This window comes from Cottoperca gobio, chromosome 8 (assembly GCF_900634415.1).
Source record: "Cottoperca gobio chromosome 8, fCotGob3.1, whole genome shotgun sequence".
In the NCBI taxonomy this organism is placed as follows: Eukaryota; Metazoa; Chordata; class Actinopteri; order Perciformes; family Bovichtidae; genus Cottoperca; species Cottoperca gobio.
In genome coordinates, this window is record NC_041362.1 from 11,409,768 (window position 1) to 11,427,949 (window position 18,182).

The window sequence follows — 18,182 nt, forward strand, 5'->3', positions numbered from 1 at the left end:
AGTCTGGATACAGATAAACGCGTGCACACACTTGTCAGTGTAAAGTCATGCAGCTCTATCTTCAGCCACTAGATGGAGTTACATCCATTAACAGTAGAGGTTGGCACAGATCACCGTTACAGAGACAAGACACGTTACAGTAAATTGTCTGGCAATAGAAACGACAACTGTTTTGACATTTGAGACCCTCGCTTCAACAAATCCAGGCAGAAGAGCCTGTCTCTACGTTATGGTACACATATAAAACTCATACATGACGAAATAATAATAATAACAACACATATTGGGCAATTCTTCTTGAAACTGTTGTTTAAAATCGGTAGACTTAATTCCAGTCCAACTCTTTTTCTCGCACCTGATTAAAGCACATTATTTGTATTATTATATATTATATGGGATTGTGTGTTATTGTTAAGAAAAACCTTATTTTAATATTAATATCAGTATTAATGTTCAACATGTAGCAGTGTTGCCACATAGTAGAGTAATGTAGGAGGGTGTCCTGAAAAGACTGAAAAGGGAGGATTGTCCGGCTCTTGGCCAATCTATATGTCCAGGAGTGAGTCTCGTAGAGAACATTAACAAATGTAAATTAATAAATGATAGGCCAGTAACAGTATAGTCTGTGGGGTAGGCTATGAACATGGCGCATGACATCATGAACCGGGTGTGCGTGAAGTTGCATCACTGCACTTGATCCGGTATCCTCAGTCTCTTTTCACACACAGCCAGGAGGAGATGATTGAGTTTCTCAGGAGTCCAGCTTCACTAGAACCTCACTATCAACAGTCATCAGTGCTACACGCACACATGCACGCACACACAGTGGCTGACTTCTAATGAGGAATCTGGCAGGGGGCTGTCATGCCCCCACCCTTACTTTCAAGTGTCAAATTCGAGATATTTTGGGAGGTCATTCCCTGTAGAAGTGGTTCCATGGTGTAATGGTTAGCACTCTGGACTCTGAATCCAGCGATCCGAGTTCAAATCTCGGTGGGACCTGTCTATTTATTGGACTTGTTAGAAACTAGAGACTAATTTGAAAATGTTCACACATATACAATTTCTAGCATGGTATATCTGTCTGACTCTCTCTTCTTCACATCCTGCTGCTGTATGCTGCATGTGCACACCTTGAACTAACCTTTCATCGCAGAGAGAAATGACCTTGTTTTTCTGTGTGCTGCTGCAGTGAACACTCTCTCAGGAATGTGCTTAATGACCCCTGAATTTGTAGGCTTGAGGACACAAATGTCCTCGGAAAACACAACCTGAATTGGTCACTTTGCAACTGGACACATTGGACAAACAAACTAAGTCCACTGTGCTTCTCTGGCTTCCAGAAAACTGTAAGAAACAAAGTGACCAAATGAGACAAATGATCAAAAACTCCAGTAGAATATGAAGCCATGAGAGACCTCTGACTGCTATATCTTTATTCAAATGGTGCACGTGAATACTGGGACAATATGCATCATCATCACCACTTAGGCGGGATGGGACACCGACAGCAGAGCGTGACCTCGGGTCCCTTAATCAGCACAGTTGACAAAGCAATTTAGCCAGGCTGTCCCCCGGTCAGTATGAGAAAGTGAGAAGGTTATAAAGCACCGGTGTCCCTGACATTCAATAATGAGCATGTTATGTGTTTGGGGTTATATTATCTTTGGTTGGAAACAATCTGAACCCCATCTGTTCTGAATTTTAGATGTTTTATGTCCAAGGCATATCTGGACAGGTGAAGCACCACAGAGTGCCAGTGTACCGGAAACAAAGAGGTTGTGTATGGGCTGACCTCTCAGGTGACTCAATAATCTCACTATGATGCTACTGTACTGTACATGGTCCTTCTACAAACAAATATACAAGGAAAGGTGCAATGTCAGATGACATTTTATTTCCCATAACTCACCTCAAATGTAATGATAGCAGGGGCTTATTTGCAGTGGGATGTGCATGGCTCAGATGTGCTCGTTTTAGGACTGCTGCCTGTAAAAGGATATCTGCATGAAAGGATAAAGGGGGAAAGGGGGGGGGGGGGGGGGGGGGTGGAAACAGCAAGAGAAGGAGAAAAGGAGAGAGAGATTGCAGCCTCCCTACATTTACTGTACTGTATAATTCTAGAGGTGAGAGGAGGAGGGGCGCAGGGATGACAGGAGGGAGTGGTGGAAGGGGAGAAGAACGCGCTTTTTAACTTAATTTGCTATTTACAAGGGCGCTACAGATGTCCACGGTCCGGTCTCTCTGCCACTGGGCGTTATAAATAGTAAAGGTTAATTAGTTAGCTGAGAAATTGGATCAGGGGCGGGCAGTTAGAATTTGATCCATAGACGGGTAACTCAAGCAATCCCTTTTGTCACTGCAATCAGACCTATATAAATCCGCCTTGACAGACAGCAGTCACCACAAGCCTTACCTCTCTGCTGGATCACCGACCGAGCGAGAACCACCTAAACACGGTAAGTGTGGATTCAGAAAAGATCGCTTCTGATGGGAAGTGGCTGATTTTTCTATATGTTTTAAAATATTTTGTTGAGATGGATTTTCTGGCTCCTGTGTTTTCACTTTAGAGGATGCCTAGTTGGATGACAGGTGAAATAATTGCGTGCGTAAAAGAGAAGACTTATTTGCGTTATAGGTTACAAAAGCTAATGGAAAAGTTATTTCTATCATTTTTAGACTGTTGGATGAAACAGTATTATTTTTATTTTTTAAGATATTATTTTACATTCTGATTTACTTTTCGACCAGTTACTGCACTGACTTCTCAGTGTCAGTGTTGTCACCTGGACACATTTTGCTCTCCATCAGCGACAAGTGAAAGGGTTTGCTACTGTACCTGGTTTAATGTGTTAATAATTCACCATTGTTGTTCCTCCTACAGGAATAAAATGTCGCTCTCATCTATCCTTTCCGCTGATGCCATCGACAGTGCTATCAAGGACTGCCAAGGTATCGTCTTCCACCAATATCATTATTGTTCTCTACGTTAGATCTTTTTTTATTTATTCTATACAGTCTTTGTACTGGAGCCTGCGCAGTCACCAGACAATAGAGCTGTCTCTATATGGCAGTCTACTGGAAGACTGCAAAATGTGAACATTAAGAGATAATTAAATGCGTAATGGGCTAAGTTCAGAACAGTATAACCGGGGGTACAGGGTTAAGGCTTTACATTATTTTATAAGCATCAAATGGGCGCAAACTGGACTCTCAAAGGGAAAAAAGAGAAATATATCTCCAGGGAACTTTCAGGACCAATATTGTCTCCATACTTTGTGCCTCTGGTTAAGGTTAGGTCCCTTATGCCACACTTAATAACACCATGTCAGTCATATGTCATCTAGTCTTCACAACTTAAACTGACATTTCTTTCTCTTTTAACCTCACATATTTATTATTGAGCGGTTATACTTCACATGGCTTACATTTCACTTGTGCATTCAAGACTCATTTTCATAGTTCTTACAATTGAGCATGTAGCGTTGGAGTCATTAAGAAATTAAATAGAGTAATACACACAGATGTGATGTATAAATAAAACAGGCAGAATAAGAAATATCTATATACAGAAAAGAATTGCAATAATATAAAGCAATTGATACACAATTATTTTTTTAAGCACTGAGGTTAAAGTGACATAGTTTGAGCATTTGCTGTTGCCCAACTCTAGTTTAGTTTATTTCCTTGTGCTAGACTCTGCTCTCTTTATTCTCCTCCAGCACCAGACTCCTTCTGCCCCAAGAAGTTTTTCCAGGTGTGTGGCCTCACCAAGAAGAGTCCCCAGGAAGTGAAGAAAGTTTTCGGGATCCTGGACAATGATGGCAGTGGTTTTGTTGAGGAGGAAGAGCTCAAGTGAGTGAGCAGCCAGTTCATACCTTTTATTTTTTTTGGTGCCCAGGATCTAATGTATCCTCAAACAGGAGCAGAGCTTAGACGTCTTCATGGAAATAATCACATTTCCATTCTGTTTGGAATGTCATGATATTGTTGTACGGGAAGGGGACGCCCGTCTGTCTTTAGTTTATCCAACTTTTCAGGACTGACATGGGACGGGGACTGTTGATGTGGGCCATTGTAACCTGTCGTCTACTCATTTAAAGTTGTATTCTCTGTCTGTGCAGCAATACACATCACGGGACAGATTGGACCTCAGTGTTCCTGATTTCGGCCTTTGTGGCAGTTGTTCCCTCTAACTTGAAGTTTTGTCTGTGGCTCTGTGTATGCCAGGTTTTTCCTCCAGAGGTTCTCCCCTGGGGCTCGTGTTCTGACAGACAAGGAGACCAAGGGCTTCCTGTGTGCTGCTGATGACGACAGTGACGGCCGTATTGGAGCAGATGGTGAGCGGAACCGCAACTATTTGATGTATCCATTATGCAATACATGCCTGTGTGAAAGAAGGAATACACAATGCTTAGGAAACAATCCTCCACATTTTTTACATTTTCAATTACAATGCAGATTAACTGTGTTGTATTGCTTGAGTAGCCTGGTTGTTCAGGAAAAAGAGAGACAGTTATATATTCCAGTACTAAAATAAGACGAGCAGCAATCATAGTTACACCCTCTAATTCCCTACACACACAAAACTGATACCTGCACAATGTATCTATCGACCATTTGTGATTTTAGAATAAGTTCAATCGATTAGGATAGTTGTGTCAATGACATGCTGTTAACTTGAGAGCACAGTGGCCCCACCCTGCTAGCTCTCTCTCTCTAATGGTTTCATATCTCTCTCGTTACTAAATATAAAATACACATATTTTAGAGTTACATTGATGCAGGTGACAGACAGGTGATGTAAATAATCATCTTTTTAATGCTGTTTCTTTTCTCCACAGAGTTCCAGGCCATGGTCTTGTCCTAAACGATTGGACTCCATGTCTCCAACTTGATCTGACCCCCCAACCCCGCCCCTACTCCAGTGCTTCAAGGGCTCTCTTAGTTTTAGTCAATCATTTTCCATATGATTAGATAAAACCTTCTGATTATTTTTTTCAATTGAATTTTTTTGCAAGACTCACTCCGGTCCACAGACATTCATATCATGATTTTTAGTTTAGTTTTTTTTTCTTATGTTTTAGACGGATCATAAAGCTGTATTTCCCAAATAAATGTACAATGTACCAAATTACTGAGAAAATAAAAAGAATATAGTCCAAATCCTGTGGCTGTTTTTCATTATTTTGATTCAAGTGTATATCTTTGTATGTTACTGTATGTCTTATACTCTTGATGTGGTTTGAGATAACACAAGGTGGCATGGCAAGACAAATATGTCATATGATAGTCAAGGGAGTGTTGAAATGTTATATATGAACTAGATGTTCTAATTATTCCTCGGGAAGTGGAAATCCATATATGTACATAATGCTCTAGATGTGATTATGCACCAAAAAGAACCCTACACACACAGCCACACTGTTTTCTTCAGAGTTCTCTGGTGTCCTTGAATCTTCACTTACCCATATCTAACACAGCTGTAGATGAGACTGAATATCAGTGTCAGGTTTATGAGAAGTGAAACATGTCCTCAAAACACAGGGTTTCTGATTTAGTTGTATATACAGTACAGGTGTGTCTGTGTGTGTGTGTGTGTGTGTGTGTGTGTGTGTGTGTGTGTGTGTGTGTGTGTGTGTGTGTGTGTGTGTGTGTGTGTGTATAGATTCATAGAGCTAGCGCAGGGAAAAAGCAGAGTAGATGACCTTGATGACCACCTGAGAGTCACCGCGGCTGGATCGAGTGACACCTGACCTCAGCTTTGTAAATAAACCCATCTGAACCATAGAGTGGCTCAGGCTAGAGCATCAAACACACACACACACACACACACACACACACGCACACACACACACACATACACACACACGCACACACACACACACACACACACACACACACTCACAAAACCCAATTCATTTGCAAAATTTAAATATGAGATCAGACGGCCATCCATGCAAACACTACTCCCAAATATACACATAAAACCACGCACATCAGGGTAGATGTTATATGCACATGCATATATGTGTATGTGTGTGTGTGTGTGTGTGTGTGTGTGTGTGTGTGTGTGTGTGTGTGTGTGTGTGTGTGTGTGTGTGTTGTGTGTATGTCTATGTACCTGTATGTACTAAAGAAGATGCAAACCCTGCAGAATGCTATAGCTGAGGATGCTAGCCTTACATGATCTCTTTTTGCCAGGTCTCCTGGATAGCACAGGAGAGTTTGCTCAGCCTATATTAAATACAAATCATTTCATTACGCTCACCCAAACTCTCAGACAGAAGATTGACCATCTCACAGCTATGCATCCTCCCTCCGAGAGACTTTAAATAGCACACAATTTTCATGCACTGCATTTACAGGATTCATGGGATTACAATTAACAACTACTTTACTATTTACCCACCAACTAGAGGCGCCAAAATACAGAGCACCACACGTTCTTCGAGTGGTTCCACCTTAGTGTAATTTCAATTACCTTTATATTACAGGGAGAACCTGGCTATTACAGCAGACACCTGCTACTCAGTGCTTTGGAGCATAACTTGGTATTAGTATGAGGTCGTGGTCACAAGTGCAGGATGCTGCTGCTTGATTCAGATGCTGTGCTGTAATAATGACCGGGCCGGGCCCATACTGCCTGTGTGTGTCTTGTCATATTATACATTTCACTATGAATTGATAAAAATGTGATGATGCCATACTGACAAAAGACAAATCCATAAATCATTAAGTGTAAATTATTGAGTATTTTGCAATCAAAGTGCAGCAATGTGCCAAAAGTCAGAGACTTATTATTCACTGTAAAATATATAAGATCAAGTGAAACAAGCTTTCGAGATCCTGAAATTACCTATGCGAGTATGAGCAAAGACAAAGTTAGAAGAGGCCCTACGAGAGATTGTGAAGTTAAGTATTGTAAAACCTCATTAAGAAGTCACAAACTAAACCAAAAACTTCCTTTTAATATAAACCAAACACTCCTCTTGCCTAAAGTTTGCTTTTTTTATGCATATGCATTTTAGTGCATGTTATTCAAACACATTTACAGACAAAATGTTGTCTATCTAGACACAAACATGCAGAGAGAGACACAACGCTAATTAGATCTTCATGTATCCATATCTGCTGTTATCAGTATCTGATCCTCTCTGCAGACATGCGGTGGAGGAGTGAAAACCGGAGGGGGGGTACACGGCAGAAAGCGGTACAAGGTTGGGGAAGCCAGTAGGTAACACAAGCCAGGGGACACACAATGGAGCTGTGACCCCTGTGGGTCAGGAGAAGCGAGTGGTAAACAGGAAGGAAATGTGAGCCAACAGGTCGACGCCGACTGCTGGATGTGCTGCGTTGGGACAGAAGCAGTACAAGATAATGTGACAAGCAGATTACCTGGACTCAAGGGCGGAGGGGGGGTTTCTCTCTAGGACAGCGCAGCTCTGACAGGCCAATACTGTCAAACAGACCTGGTGGACTGACAGTGAGGCTGGGCGATGTGTAGAAAATCAAATATCACAATATTTTAGACCAAACACCTCAATATCAATATTGTGACAATAATGGTGTTTTTGTGCTTTCCCAAAATATTTACACAATGAGGTTTTTCCTAAATAATCATCAGTAATGTGGATATAATGACACAGACTTATATAATCATGAAGGTGTAAGGTAAATAATAGAAGAGCTACACAAGTCTGGTACGCTCAAAAACCAACTTTATTGTAATGCAGCCTTTACAGCCAGGAACAGACAATGTTTATGCCATATTACAATACAATCATATCCAAATCTAAGACAATATCTAGTCTTATATCACGATATCAATATAATATCGATATATTGCCCAGCAGTTGTTGAACTGCAAAGAGAACATGGAGGAGGTCTTGATATTATTTCACAATACTGGCTTCAAAAGATGTCTTTGTTATCTGTAAAGAGCTAAAACAGCAAGTTAGATGTAACACAAGATGTAATACAAGTTCCTTTTTAGTTTTTATTATTATTTACTGTTTTTGATGGGGGGAAATGGTCTAACTGCCATACTTTTCTGAAGTGTAAGTTCAATAGTTATATGGTAAAACTTGGTGTAATTTTGGGGGATGGGGAATATTCCCTACAGTATTACCGGTATCTATCACATATACTGTAAATGACCCAGTCAGGGTGTAACTTTGTATGCTAATAAATAAGGGAATAAAGAGAGAGTTCACAAAAGAAAATCCAATGAAAATGTCAACAGGGCTGAATTCAGCAGTGCAGGTCATTGTAGCAGTGGCAATAACTGTAGTAGTCACCTTTAAATGTTAGGATGCAGCATTGGGTAGCAAACAAAGGACTAGTCGAAGAAACAAAGTAAACCAACAAACTAACTTGTGCGACTGCAAATACTGTGCCATGCAATTCATCTAGATGGGCGCTTGAGGATGGACACATAGGCCTAGCCTGCTTGTCTGCTTGGCACTTCAATAATTGATGCCCTCGCTTCATTGTCACCAAAAACTCATATCAAGAAAGGAGTGTCAGGCTCACCTTACTCATTAAGTCCGTGTGAAACTTTAATGTGTGTCCCATCTTTAACTGATAACAAACTGAAGGGCTCAAGCAGACGAGGTAACGGGAAGTTGAAACATTTGGACGTCCAGCATCTCTGCTATGACAAACGCCGATCATATTATGACTCATTCCCAGCCTTTTGGAGCCTGGAGGTATCCGAGATGTTGCTACCTGATCGTCTGAACAGAGAGGAACGTTGTAAAAGATTTATCTGCCATGTAAGGGTGACTGAATGGGCTTTGTGAGCTCTGTGCAGGAACTCTATCCATAATGCAGGGGATGACAGCACTGCCTCTGTTCCCCAACAAGCATTAGTCCTGAGCCTCTACTTATGATGTCTGCGTTCAGCTTCCCTTCATTAATGAATGATAGGCCATGCACATATCAATGGCCACTATTGATACACACAGGGTGTTCGCGGAAGGTGATTTCTAGTAATCTATTTCCACTGTGCCTTAAGCCTATTGTTTACACATCTGCTAATTGAGGTTTTATTTATATACATTGAGCTGTGTGTATTCACTAGACTAATGCAGGTCTGCAACTAAAAGCCACACCTGCTTAAACCCCTGAACAGCTGTCACATGTGCTGACTCACCCGCAGACTGAGTAATGGCTGTCGTGGAGAGGTAGACAGGTACTTTACAGACTTTTCCAAATCAGAAGGCACAATCAGATGAGATAGTGGGAGTCATCCTGGACAAACTTACTTTGAATATAATGGAGGCAAACTGTCTGGTTGGAGAGGACAACTAAAGAATGCTTGTGTCTTGGTTGATAAACACCTTACAGCATCCATAAATGCCACAAAAGCACATAAATCACATCTTAACTGTGACATGAATTAGAGCTATGAGCCTAAAAAACCCAACATGAACCTGCATAGTTTCTATCCAAGCCCGACCCGAGCAGTTTTAGGGCCAAGCCCGATAAAAAAATGGAATTTCCTCTGTAGAAGAACATACAATGTAAAACTAAATATTACAAGCTAAAGTCAACAAAAGTCTTCTCAGTGCAGTAGCACATACCCCCCTGTAAAACTACACATTTTTGTTTGCACACTACAGTTTTGTTTTGTACAAGATAAAGAAACCAGATTAATTAATTTATTAATTAGTGAGTTTTAGAGGTGCTGGTATCGGCCGATTTTTAAAAAACCTTTTAGACGGAGCGAGGCTATCCGCCTGTTTCCAGTCTTTTTGCTGAGCTAAGCTAACCAGCTTCTAGATGAAGCTTCATATTTAAGGGACACATATGAGAGTGGAATCAGACTTATAATCTAACTCTCTGCCCAAGTTTATTTCCCAAAATGTCCAAATATTCCTTCAAGAAATTTTAAGCAACTCTAAGCATTTTTCTAAGTATTCATTGCATCAGTTCACACACTGTTTATCTATGTCAGTGACCCAGTAAAACTGTATCTGACAGTATTTACAAGGCCTATGTCACTCTGCACCCTACACACATACTACTTACAGCCTGACAGACTCCATGTCCCTTGTTCCTACATGATTTAAAGAACTACTGTGAACTGTCAGGTTTCAGCTCCCTCCGTAGTCTCAGTTTCTATCTCAGGTCTTACTCTGGCCATCAGATCTGACTATTAACTCAGCAGAGCTGCCAGGTTGGCTCCAGCATCAACCCCCCTGCTCCTCCTTCCCTCGCTCTTGCCGGACTTCAGCAAACAGTGAATTATTCAGGGTTAACAAGCTGTTGGAACGGTAAACTCAATTGTGCATTTTCATTAAACCTCTCTCGTTGAAGAGGACAGGATGTGGTTCAGGTGTGAAACAGTACTAAGCCGATTCCTCTGACAGAGAAGAAGGAGACCGCATGTCAAGGGAGAGCCAGGTATCAGACAAAGTCCCGGCCTCTTTGCCTTCTGGTAAAGGATTGTGTTGCCAGATTTGATTGAATTAAAAGATCACTTGTGATTGAATAACACAGGCTAGACTGAGCTAATTGATGTAACAGGTTGTATGTTAGAGGACTGAAGCAGACAGATCTGAAAAACCATTGTTCATCTATTTGGTCACAAGAGATCACAGAGATTTGATGTCAGGCTAGACACAAGAAAACAAAAGGCAGGCAGACTGCATGAGTCACAAGTTACACAACTCCACTACATCTTAATTGCCTTGGTAGAATATGGTAATGTATGAATTAAATGCATTTCAAGCTACTGCATCTCTCACCTGTATTCCTCCTAATCTGTCTCTAAAGCTGAGGTACTAAACGTGACTAGACTGTTGACTCAACTTAATAGTAAATAAGTCTTGAAGACTCGTGTTAGCTCACACACAAGGTTTAAACAAAAGTCACATTTATATATATATATATATATATATATATATATACATGCACATATCTGACAATTTTATTACCTTCTGAATTTGAATTATTTGAACAAATGTGGAATGATTTTAGCATTATGTATGCCATAATCATATCACAAGAACCACCACTTGTATTGTTTGAAATATTAGTCAAATTTGCCATCTTTTACTCAATATTTTGGGCATAACCATTTGTAGTGTAGATATGAAATGCCATTATGGGTGGCATGGATAACAGCAACACAGCAATTTTCACTGTTGTGTAAATTATTTTTTAAATGTCAAAGAAACTCCGGCCCATAAAACGGCTTCGTAACAGCTTACTAAAACTGCACCTGGGAAGTCGACTTCATATATGTATTTCAAATGGACTGAAAAAGTGTGATGAAATGTGCAAGAATGTTGTACTTATGACTAAACCCCATTAACCCTCCTATTGTGTTCGTTTCTCCCCCCTTACTTTGGTGTTCCCGGTCAAATCTGACCGGTCTGTTTTAACAGCTCTTACATCAACACAAAAACCATTAATCATCACCAAATTTGATCTAACATCCTTTTAAGCTGTAAACAATGTCTCAGACTACTGTTTTACATGAATATCTGCACTAAATATATAAAGAATATACACGGAAAATAATAAAACTGTAATGTAATTAACATTTATTGTAAAAAAACAAAACAAAACAGAGACCAAGATTGATAGAACATCAGAACATCAAAAATAATAGTCAAGTGTGTGTGTGTGTGTGTGTGTGTGTGTTTGTGTTTGTGTGTGTTGTGTTGTGTTGTGTGTGTGTGTGTGTGTGTGTGTGTGTGTGTGTGTGTGTGTGTGTGTGTGTGTGTTTGTTCACACACAGGAGTGGCATTTTACCATCATGTCGGAGTGTGCATCACATTTGTAGCATGTAAGGCTTGTTTTATTGTCTCTAGGGGCACAGAGCTTGCATCTCTTCCTTTTCTGCCACTGTCCTTGTTGGCGGAGAGCGGCCAGGGCAGCGGCTAGGGCTTGCAGACTCCTAACCAGACTGGTGGAGGCTGGTGTGCAGGGAAGGTGCTGGCGCCGTTGAATTAGAGGAGTCAAAACACTTTCCCAAGCTCTGCTAGGAAGAGTTTCCTCTTGAAACATTTCCCCTGCTTCCAGGTTGGGTTGATCGCTCTCCACACCACATATGCGTTGCATGCAGACACATCCAAGAAGTTGCCAACGGGCTGTCATTTGTTTGTTTGACCGATAAACTCCTGCTAGGATCTATAGACCTATGTAGGCTTGGAGGTCTAACTGGTCCAATGCTCTCCATGTGTCCCCAAACACACGCCTCCCCTCCAGGTTTGTCATCTTCACTATAATTTCCTCAATGGACTTTGGTAAAAAGAGATGGAAGCTGTACTTGATGTCATCCACACGAGATGTTGCAAACCGTGTTGGCCCTGGCGTCATCCTTACAATGTTTTCCACTCTCGCTCTGCCTCCTCTGTCCTGGATGAATACCAGAGCAAGTTGCCACCCTTGCACTGGAATGTCACCTCAGGTGCCGGTTCTTCAGGTGCCTCTTCCCCAGGTGCCTCTTCCATCTGTTGACTGGTCTCACAAAAGTCTTGATCGAAAACAGGATCGATGTTGTCTTCCATTTCTGAGAACTTCAACTTCATCTGGTTCAAAGATTTGGTCAAGAACCTCTCTGACAGATAATGGCCTAATCGGTCGCCTACTCATTGTGCTCAGTGTGTGTGTGTGTGTGGCTGTGTGTGTGTGTGTGTGTGTGTGTGTGTGTGTGTGTGTGTGTGTGTGTGTGTGTGTGTGTGTGTATGTGTGTGTGTGTGCTATCTGTTGAATGAAATTAATCTAGGGTTACCCATTCATTTCTTATGCCGGTCAATTTTGACCGGGAACACCATGGATGTAACAAAGTTGACTGAACCACTCAAAATTCAATGAAAGTGGTGATCAGCAATTGTATATGTTCAAATGCCTACTGTGGAGGATATCATAAGGCCTTGAAGCAATCAGATGTAAAACAAAATATTTATGATTGATGAAAGTAGTAAATCGGTCAGATTTGACCCGAACACTGTCACAGCCAGTATGATGTAAAAACCTCACAACAGGATTGCTCACATTATATGATCCTGCAGTAAATACTAATCTTTTATAATGATATATATTTATTTTCTCACACTCATAGGTCTCACTTGTAAATGAGATCTCGATCTCAATGTGATTTCCTGATAAAATAAAGTAAAATACATGGCATCTTCATCATTAAATCAATCTGTCTTATTTGAATTATTATTCATGAGTTCATATCGTGGATGTATAAAGAGGTTCATACCAGTATGACCAACTCCTCTGTTGAATGCTGACCCTCATGATGAATGCACTCATGATGTGAGAAATGAGACTGTGGCGTCCTCTAGTGCGCGTGGTATGATACATGCAGAGAGAGATGTGATGGCGCTGACGAAACTGTGAGTCTGGATTATTTCAATTGAAATTTATTGAATATTAAAACAATAAATTAACAGCTCCTCCACTATCTAATCAAAAAATATTTAATACAAATTCTCACCACGGCTAACTTTGACTTTCACCGGATGTGACGTCACTGCGGCCTCTTTCCTGTGTGACCGCGAGAGTTGGTAGCCGGTAGCCGCTGCTGCTGCCTGTCAACATCACACAGCCTCAGAAGACGCCTGTCTGTGTCCGCCAGGGATTTTATTTTTAACTGTTTGTCTCTGACAGAGCACTAACTGTCCTCCACCATGCCCATGTACCAGGTAAAGCCCATCTGTGGGAGTCACATAAAGACTGATTTACCCACCTGCATGTACAACTTACCAAATGTCCACGCACAGCCAGGGAGCATGCTTCACCTCAGAACACGCGCTTCAGGTAACTGATAACTGATTGCATTTCGACAAGGTTGATCTTTTTTTCATCTTGTATTTTGCTCTCGTTGTTGCCCGCAGTTCGTTTTGTTTCGGATTGATACATGCGCATTTCACGCGGTGTATTAACTATTAGCTGTCTTTAGCCCTGCTAGCTAGCCTAGTTAGCTTAGCAGGAAAATCAGTTCTGGCTGATGCAACAACTACTACATATCTTCACTGTTCCATCAACCTATAAAGATTATTCAACAATAAAAAGTAGTGACACCATTATAGTAGCTTGTCTCTTAATCAAATTGCACATCATTATGGTATGTCTACATAGGAGTCCCTTGATCCAGCTGTGCAGTGGTGGAAGAAGTATTTCAATCCCCTACTTAAGTGAAAGTACTAAAACCACACGTTTACAATACAATGCTATGAGTCCTGCATTGAAAATGTTCTTTAAGTACTCAATGCAGATACATTTGAACTGGAAACAAGACTTGAGTAAATACATTCCATAACTGCTTACTATATTTACTCAAGCACTGTACTTAAATGCAGTTTTATTTGTAGTTTGAGTAGATGCATTTCATGTCACTTTATACTCCACTGCATTGATCTGACAGCTATATTAATTAGTTGCTTTACTAATGACGATTTTACACACGCAATGTAATGAACTAATAAAATATGATTCATTCTATATAAAAAACTTAACTGTATATACAATTGTTAAAATGAGCTCAGCAATATTAATACGGTATATTATAATAGTGCATTGTGGGGTAGAAAATGTGGCACATATTATAGTATATTACCTAATCTGATGGTATAAGACTGAAACCATATCTACTTAAAGTCTTAAAATGTCTTCTTGAGATGTCTTTCTTGATTCATCTATGTGCGTGTATACTGTTTATCTCAAGACTGGGAATATATGAACGATGTTCTCTTATCTGTGCAAGGACAGTTAAATGTAGGGACATTTCCTTACACCCAGATTGTATATCTGCTGCAGGATTGTGCTCAAATTGGTAAAACTGAACGCTCACACCTTCAAATTCACATTCATGGTGTCAGCCAAACTGAGTGTTTCTCTCTGTCTCTCCAGAATGGCGAGGTGGACCCAGCAGTCAAAGCTCTGGAGGCCCGGCAGGATGAGATCATGAGAAAACTGTACGAGCTGAAAGCAGCAGTGGACGGCCTGGCCAAGACAGTGACCACCCCAGATGCCGATCTGGACCTCACAGTCAGCAGCACCTTCTGCTCCCAAAGCCCCAGTTCGACGACCTTCAAAGGTGTCACAGACCTGGACACACTACTGGGCAAGGTGAGAAACTGGGAATAAATAAATAAACTGTTTCCAGGTATTAGCATAACTGGACAATGTTTTTCTCTGGCAGCAGTCTGTATGTTTTCCTGATCACACCCATCATAACTGTCATTAAAAGATATAAATACCACGTTAACCTGCTCAACGTGCTCAACCTGCTCATTATGGAATTTGTCTTGAAGCACAATGTGGTCTGATTACTGCCTGTGCATGCTGTATTGGCCTAGTTACAGAGGACAAATAATGTACTACTTTATTTATTTTGAGTGCTGCAGCATTTTACCTCCATTATCTTGTTTATGTCACAAGGACCTCGGTGCTCTCCGTGACATCGTCATAAACGCCAACCCAGGCACAGCCACCCCTGACCCTACTGGTGCTCCACAGCGTGCTGTGTCAGCGCTACCGCGTGCTCTCCACCGTCCACGTCCACTCCTCAGTTACCAATGTGCCGCCACAGCTCCTGTCCTGCCTCGGCCCACGCCATGCAGACAGCTATGCCCGCCAGATGTTCCAGCTGGGCTTCACTCTCATATGGAAAGATGGTAAGGCACAGGGAAAGAGGCGGTATGTGTTTGGGGATGGACTTTAGGGAGTGCAACAAAGACATTCTTGCACTAATGGACAACAAGTACATGCTCAGAGCTTGTAGTAAATCACAACAGAAAGGAAAATATAGTATATCCATACTATACCTCAACCAATATGCTGCTTCCCCCCAAACTGATACACAACTCATGCTTTTTTGAGTTTTTTAAAGATCATTTTTGTTGGCATTTTGCAAATGACAGCGTAGAGGCCGACTGGAAATGAGGGTAGAGAGAGGGGGGTATGACAGAATCAGATTCAGAATCAAAATTTGAAACACCATTGTGTTTTAGGAATGCTATTTCTAACCATTACACGCTTTGAGTTCATGTTGTGAATAATTGGCATATTGACATGATCTGTGGTAAATGCTTGTGCCCTTGTTTACCAGGAAACATGTTTATTTCTTTGTCCATTTCACAGTCCCCAAACTGCAGATGAAGTTTAGTGTCCAGAACATGTGTCCAGTCGAGGGCGAGGCCAACGTGGCGCGATTCCTCTTCAAGCTGCTGTCTCCCTACCCCAGCGACGCTGCTCCCGCCACACTGGTGGACAGCTGGGTGGACACAGCTTTCTTCCAGCTGGCAGAAGGGAGTGCCAAGGAGCGGGCTGCTGTCCTACGGGCCCTTAACTCCTCTCTGGGCCGCAACCCCTGGCTGGCCGGGCCGGAGTTCTCCCTGGCCGACATTGCCTGCTATTGCTGCGTGCTGCAAAGTGGCTCTGCCTCCTCTACTCCCACTAATGTCCAGCGCTGGCTCAAGTCCTGTGAGAACCTGGGTCACTTCAGCCCTGCGAAGCTATTTCTGCAGTGACTGGAGCTGGGACACCAGAAGGGTGTTTTGTCTGAGCAAAGTGAGAGAAGGGAATTAGAATATTAAAATATCTGAGCCATGTCAGGAAAAGCCTCTAATGCTTCCCTCCTTATTGTAATATATCTCTGACAAAGACTCCGTAGAAGCAATATGGTTGATGGTTAAAGTCAATTTAAGAGTATTTGTCTCCGCCATGCTGCTTTTGTATAACAAAGAGATTCTAAGGCTATTTTTACAAGGGAGGAAGCATGAGAGGACTAAAGACAAGGGCTTAGTGATTAAATCAAAGGTACTGACAGAATTAACACACACTGTACACCTTCCACCCACTTTGTGCCTAACATGATCCTGTTCTAAATGTGTGTGGTGATGGGTATTACTAGGTGTTTTCTAAAGTAATACTTTGCACCATTTGTTTTTTTTGAAATCATTAAAACTATCTCTTTGGATCAAACTTTGAATTTGGCGCCTGGGGTTTGTTTCAGTCTACTGTTTGATAACTTCTAAAAACTAATTTCCTCAAGAAACCAAACAAGTGGCATTTAGTGAAGTGCACCTCTGTGTCCAACAGGTGGCAGGATTGGCATTTATACATTGGAAGATAATATTGTCATTCATTAACTTTATTCACCTGCTGATCAGATCCAGAGTCGCACAGAGCTGCACCTCATCCCTCCATACAAGGAGTGGGAGTTAGTGAAACACTTGACAGGTGTTTTTCTGAGTAACACAAGAAATCACATCTTTGGGAAATTCTCTTCTCCACCTGGCTTCCATTGGATCACAGCAGCCAACAAAACACATTAAGTACACAGTAAGGACATAAGTGTACGCACACACTAAGGTTTGGTTATTATTATGGGCTAATCACTTTATTTTCCATTGAAAGTTTTCTTTTCAAACCAGACTTTCATATTAAAGCCAAAAAAAGTGTCCGTAATCTTTAGTTTCTCCACCAGAGAGTAGTGAGAAGTTAATTTTTTAACTAACTTGTCCTGCCTAGTAACCTTCTTGGTCGCAACATATTTAAAGGGATCCTATCATGAAAAAGAAATCGAAGAATCCTGCACACTGTCCATCACCTGAAATCACTTTATTCGCACAATGTTTCGGTCCTCGGGCCTTCATCAGACAAAGTTCATGCAGACAAACGGCATCATGCAAATTGAACTATACAAATAAAGGCTATAGGCTTTTACTTTAGTAAAAACATGCCAATCAGGATGCCAAAATCACATCCTGTATGCATACAAGTAAAGATAAAGGAGCTCCAATACAGAAACAAATGCAAAACTGAGCTCTTGTAAAAACCAAAAGTTGGTAAATGTTATACAATAGCAAATCTAAGCACATAAGATAAGACTTTATTTCTTTTACAAATCAGTCCCTCACGTCTTCAAAAGGTAGAAAAAGGCACTAAAGGTAATCTAGAAATGGGCTCGTAAAAAGTGTTCTTGTCTAATGTTATGTAATGTGAACCGATTGTCTATAATATTGGCAAATGTATTGTGCATGATTACTATTGTAAGCGCTAAGTATAGCATTTCTATTTAAGGAGCTTTTTGACCATAATTTGTAAGCATACCGAGAAATGTTGCTGGCATCCTCTGATTGGCATTTTATTTCTGGGTGTAAGTCTGTAGCCTTTAAACGTATGGTGCTGTTTGTCTGGATGTTAACTGA

At 41.1% G+C, this 18,182-nt stretch overlaps 2 protein-coding genes and 1 non-coding gene across 3 annotated transcripts; all 3 read left to right on the forward strand.

Annotated features, from left to right (window-relative positions):
* The first annotated feature begins 930 nt into the window (after positions 1 to 930).
* On the forward strand, positions 931 to 1,002 carry trnaq-cug (transfer RNA glutamine (anticodon CUG)). Its single transcript has one exon. It is a non-coding gene; the product is annotated as a tRNA-Gln (tRNA).
* A 1,241-nt stretch (positions 1,003 to 2,243) lies between these two features.
* pvalb8 (parvalbumin 8) lies at positions 2,244 to 5,059 on the forward strand. Its single transcript, XM_029437685.1, has 5 exons — positions 2,244 to 2,459; positions 2,885 to 2,952; positions 3,723 to 3,855; positions 4,231 to 4,340; positions 4,845 to 5,059. The coding sequence occupies exons 2-5, from the start codon at positions 2,892 to 2,894 to the stop codon at positions 4,868 to 4,870; spliced, it is 330 nt and encodes a 109-aa protein (XP_029293545.1). The 5' UTR covers positions 2,244 to 2,459; positions 2,885 to 2,891; the 3' UTR covers positions 4,871 to 5,059.
* An 8,452-nt stretch (positions 5,060 to 13,511) lies between these two features.
* aimp2 (aminoacyl tRNA synthetase complex interacting multifunctional protein 2) lies at positions 13,512 to 16,960 on the forward strand. Its single transcript, XM_029436783.1, is given in 6 exon segments — positions 13,512 to 13,760; positions 13,762 to 13,785; positions 14,878 to 15,096; positions 15,409 to 15,450; positions 15,452 to 15,644; positions 16,111 to 16,960. Coding segments are annotated over 6 exon segments (972 nt in total). The 5' UTR covers positions 13,512 to 13,655; the 3' UTR covers positions 16,500 to 16,960.
* The last annotated feature ends 1,222 nt before the right edge of the window (positions 16,961 to 18,182 follow it).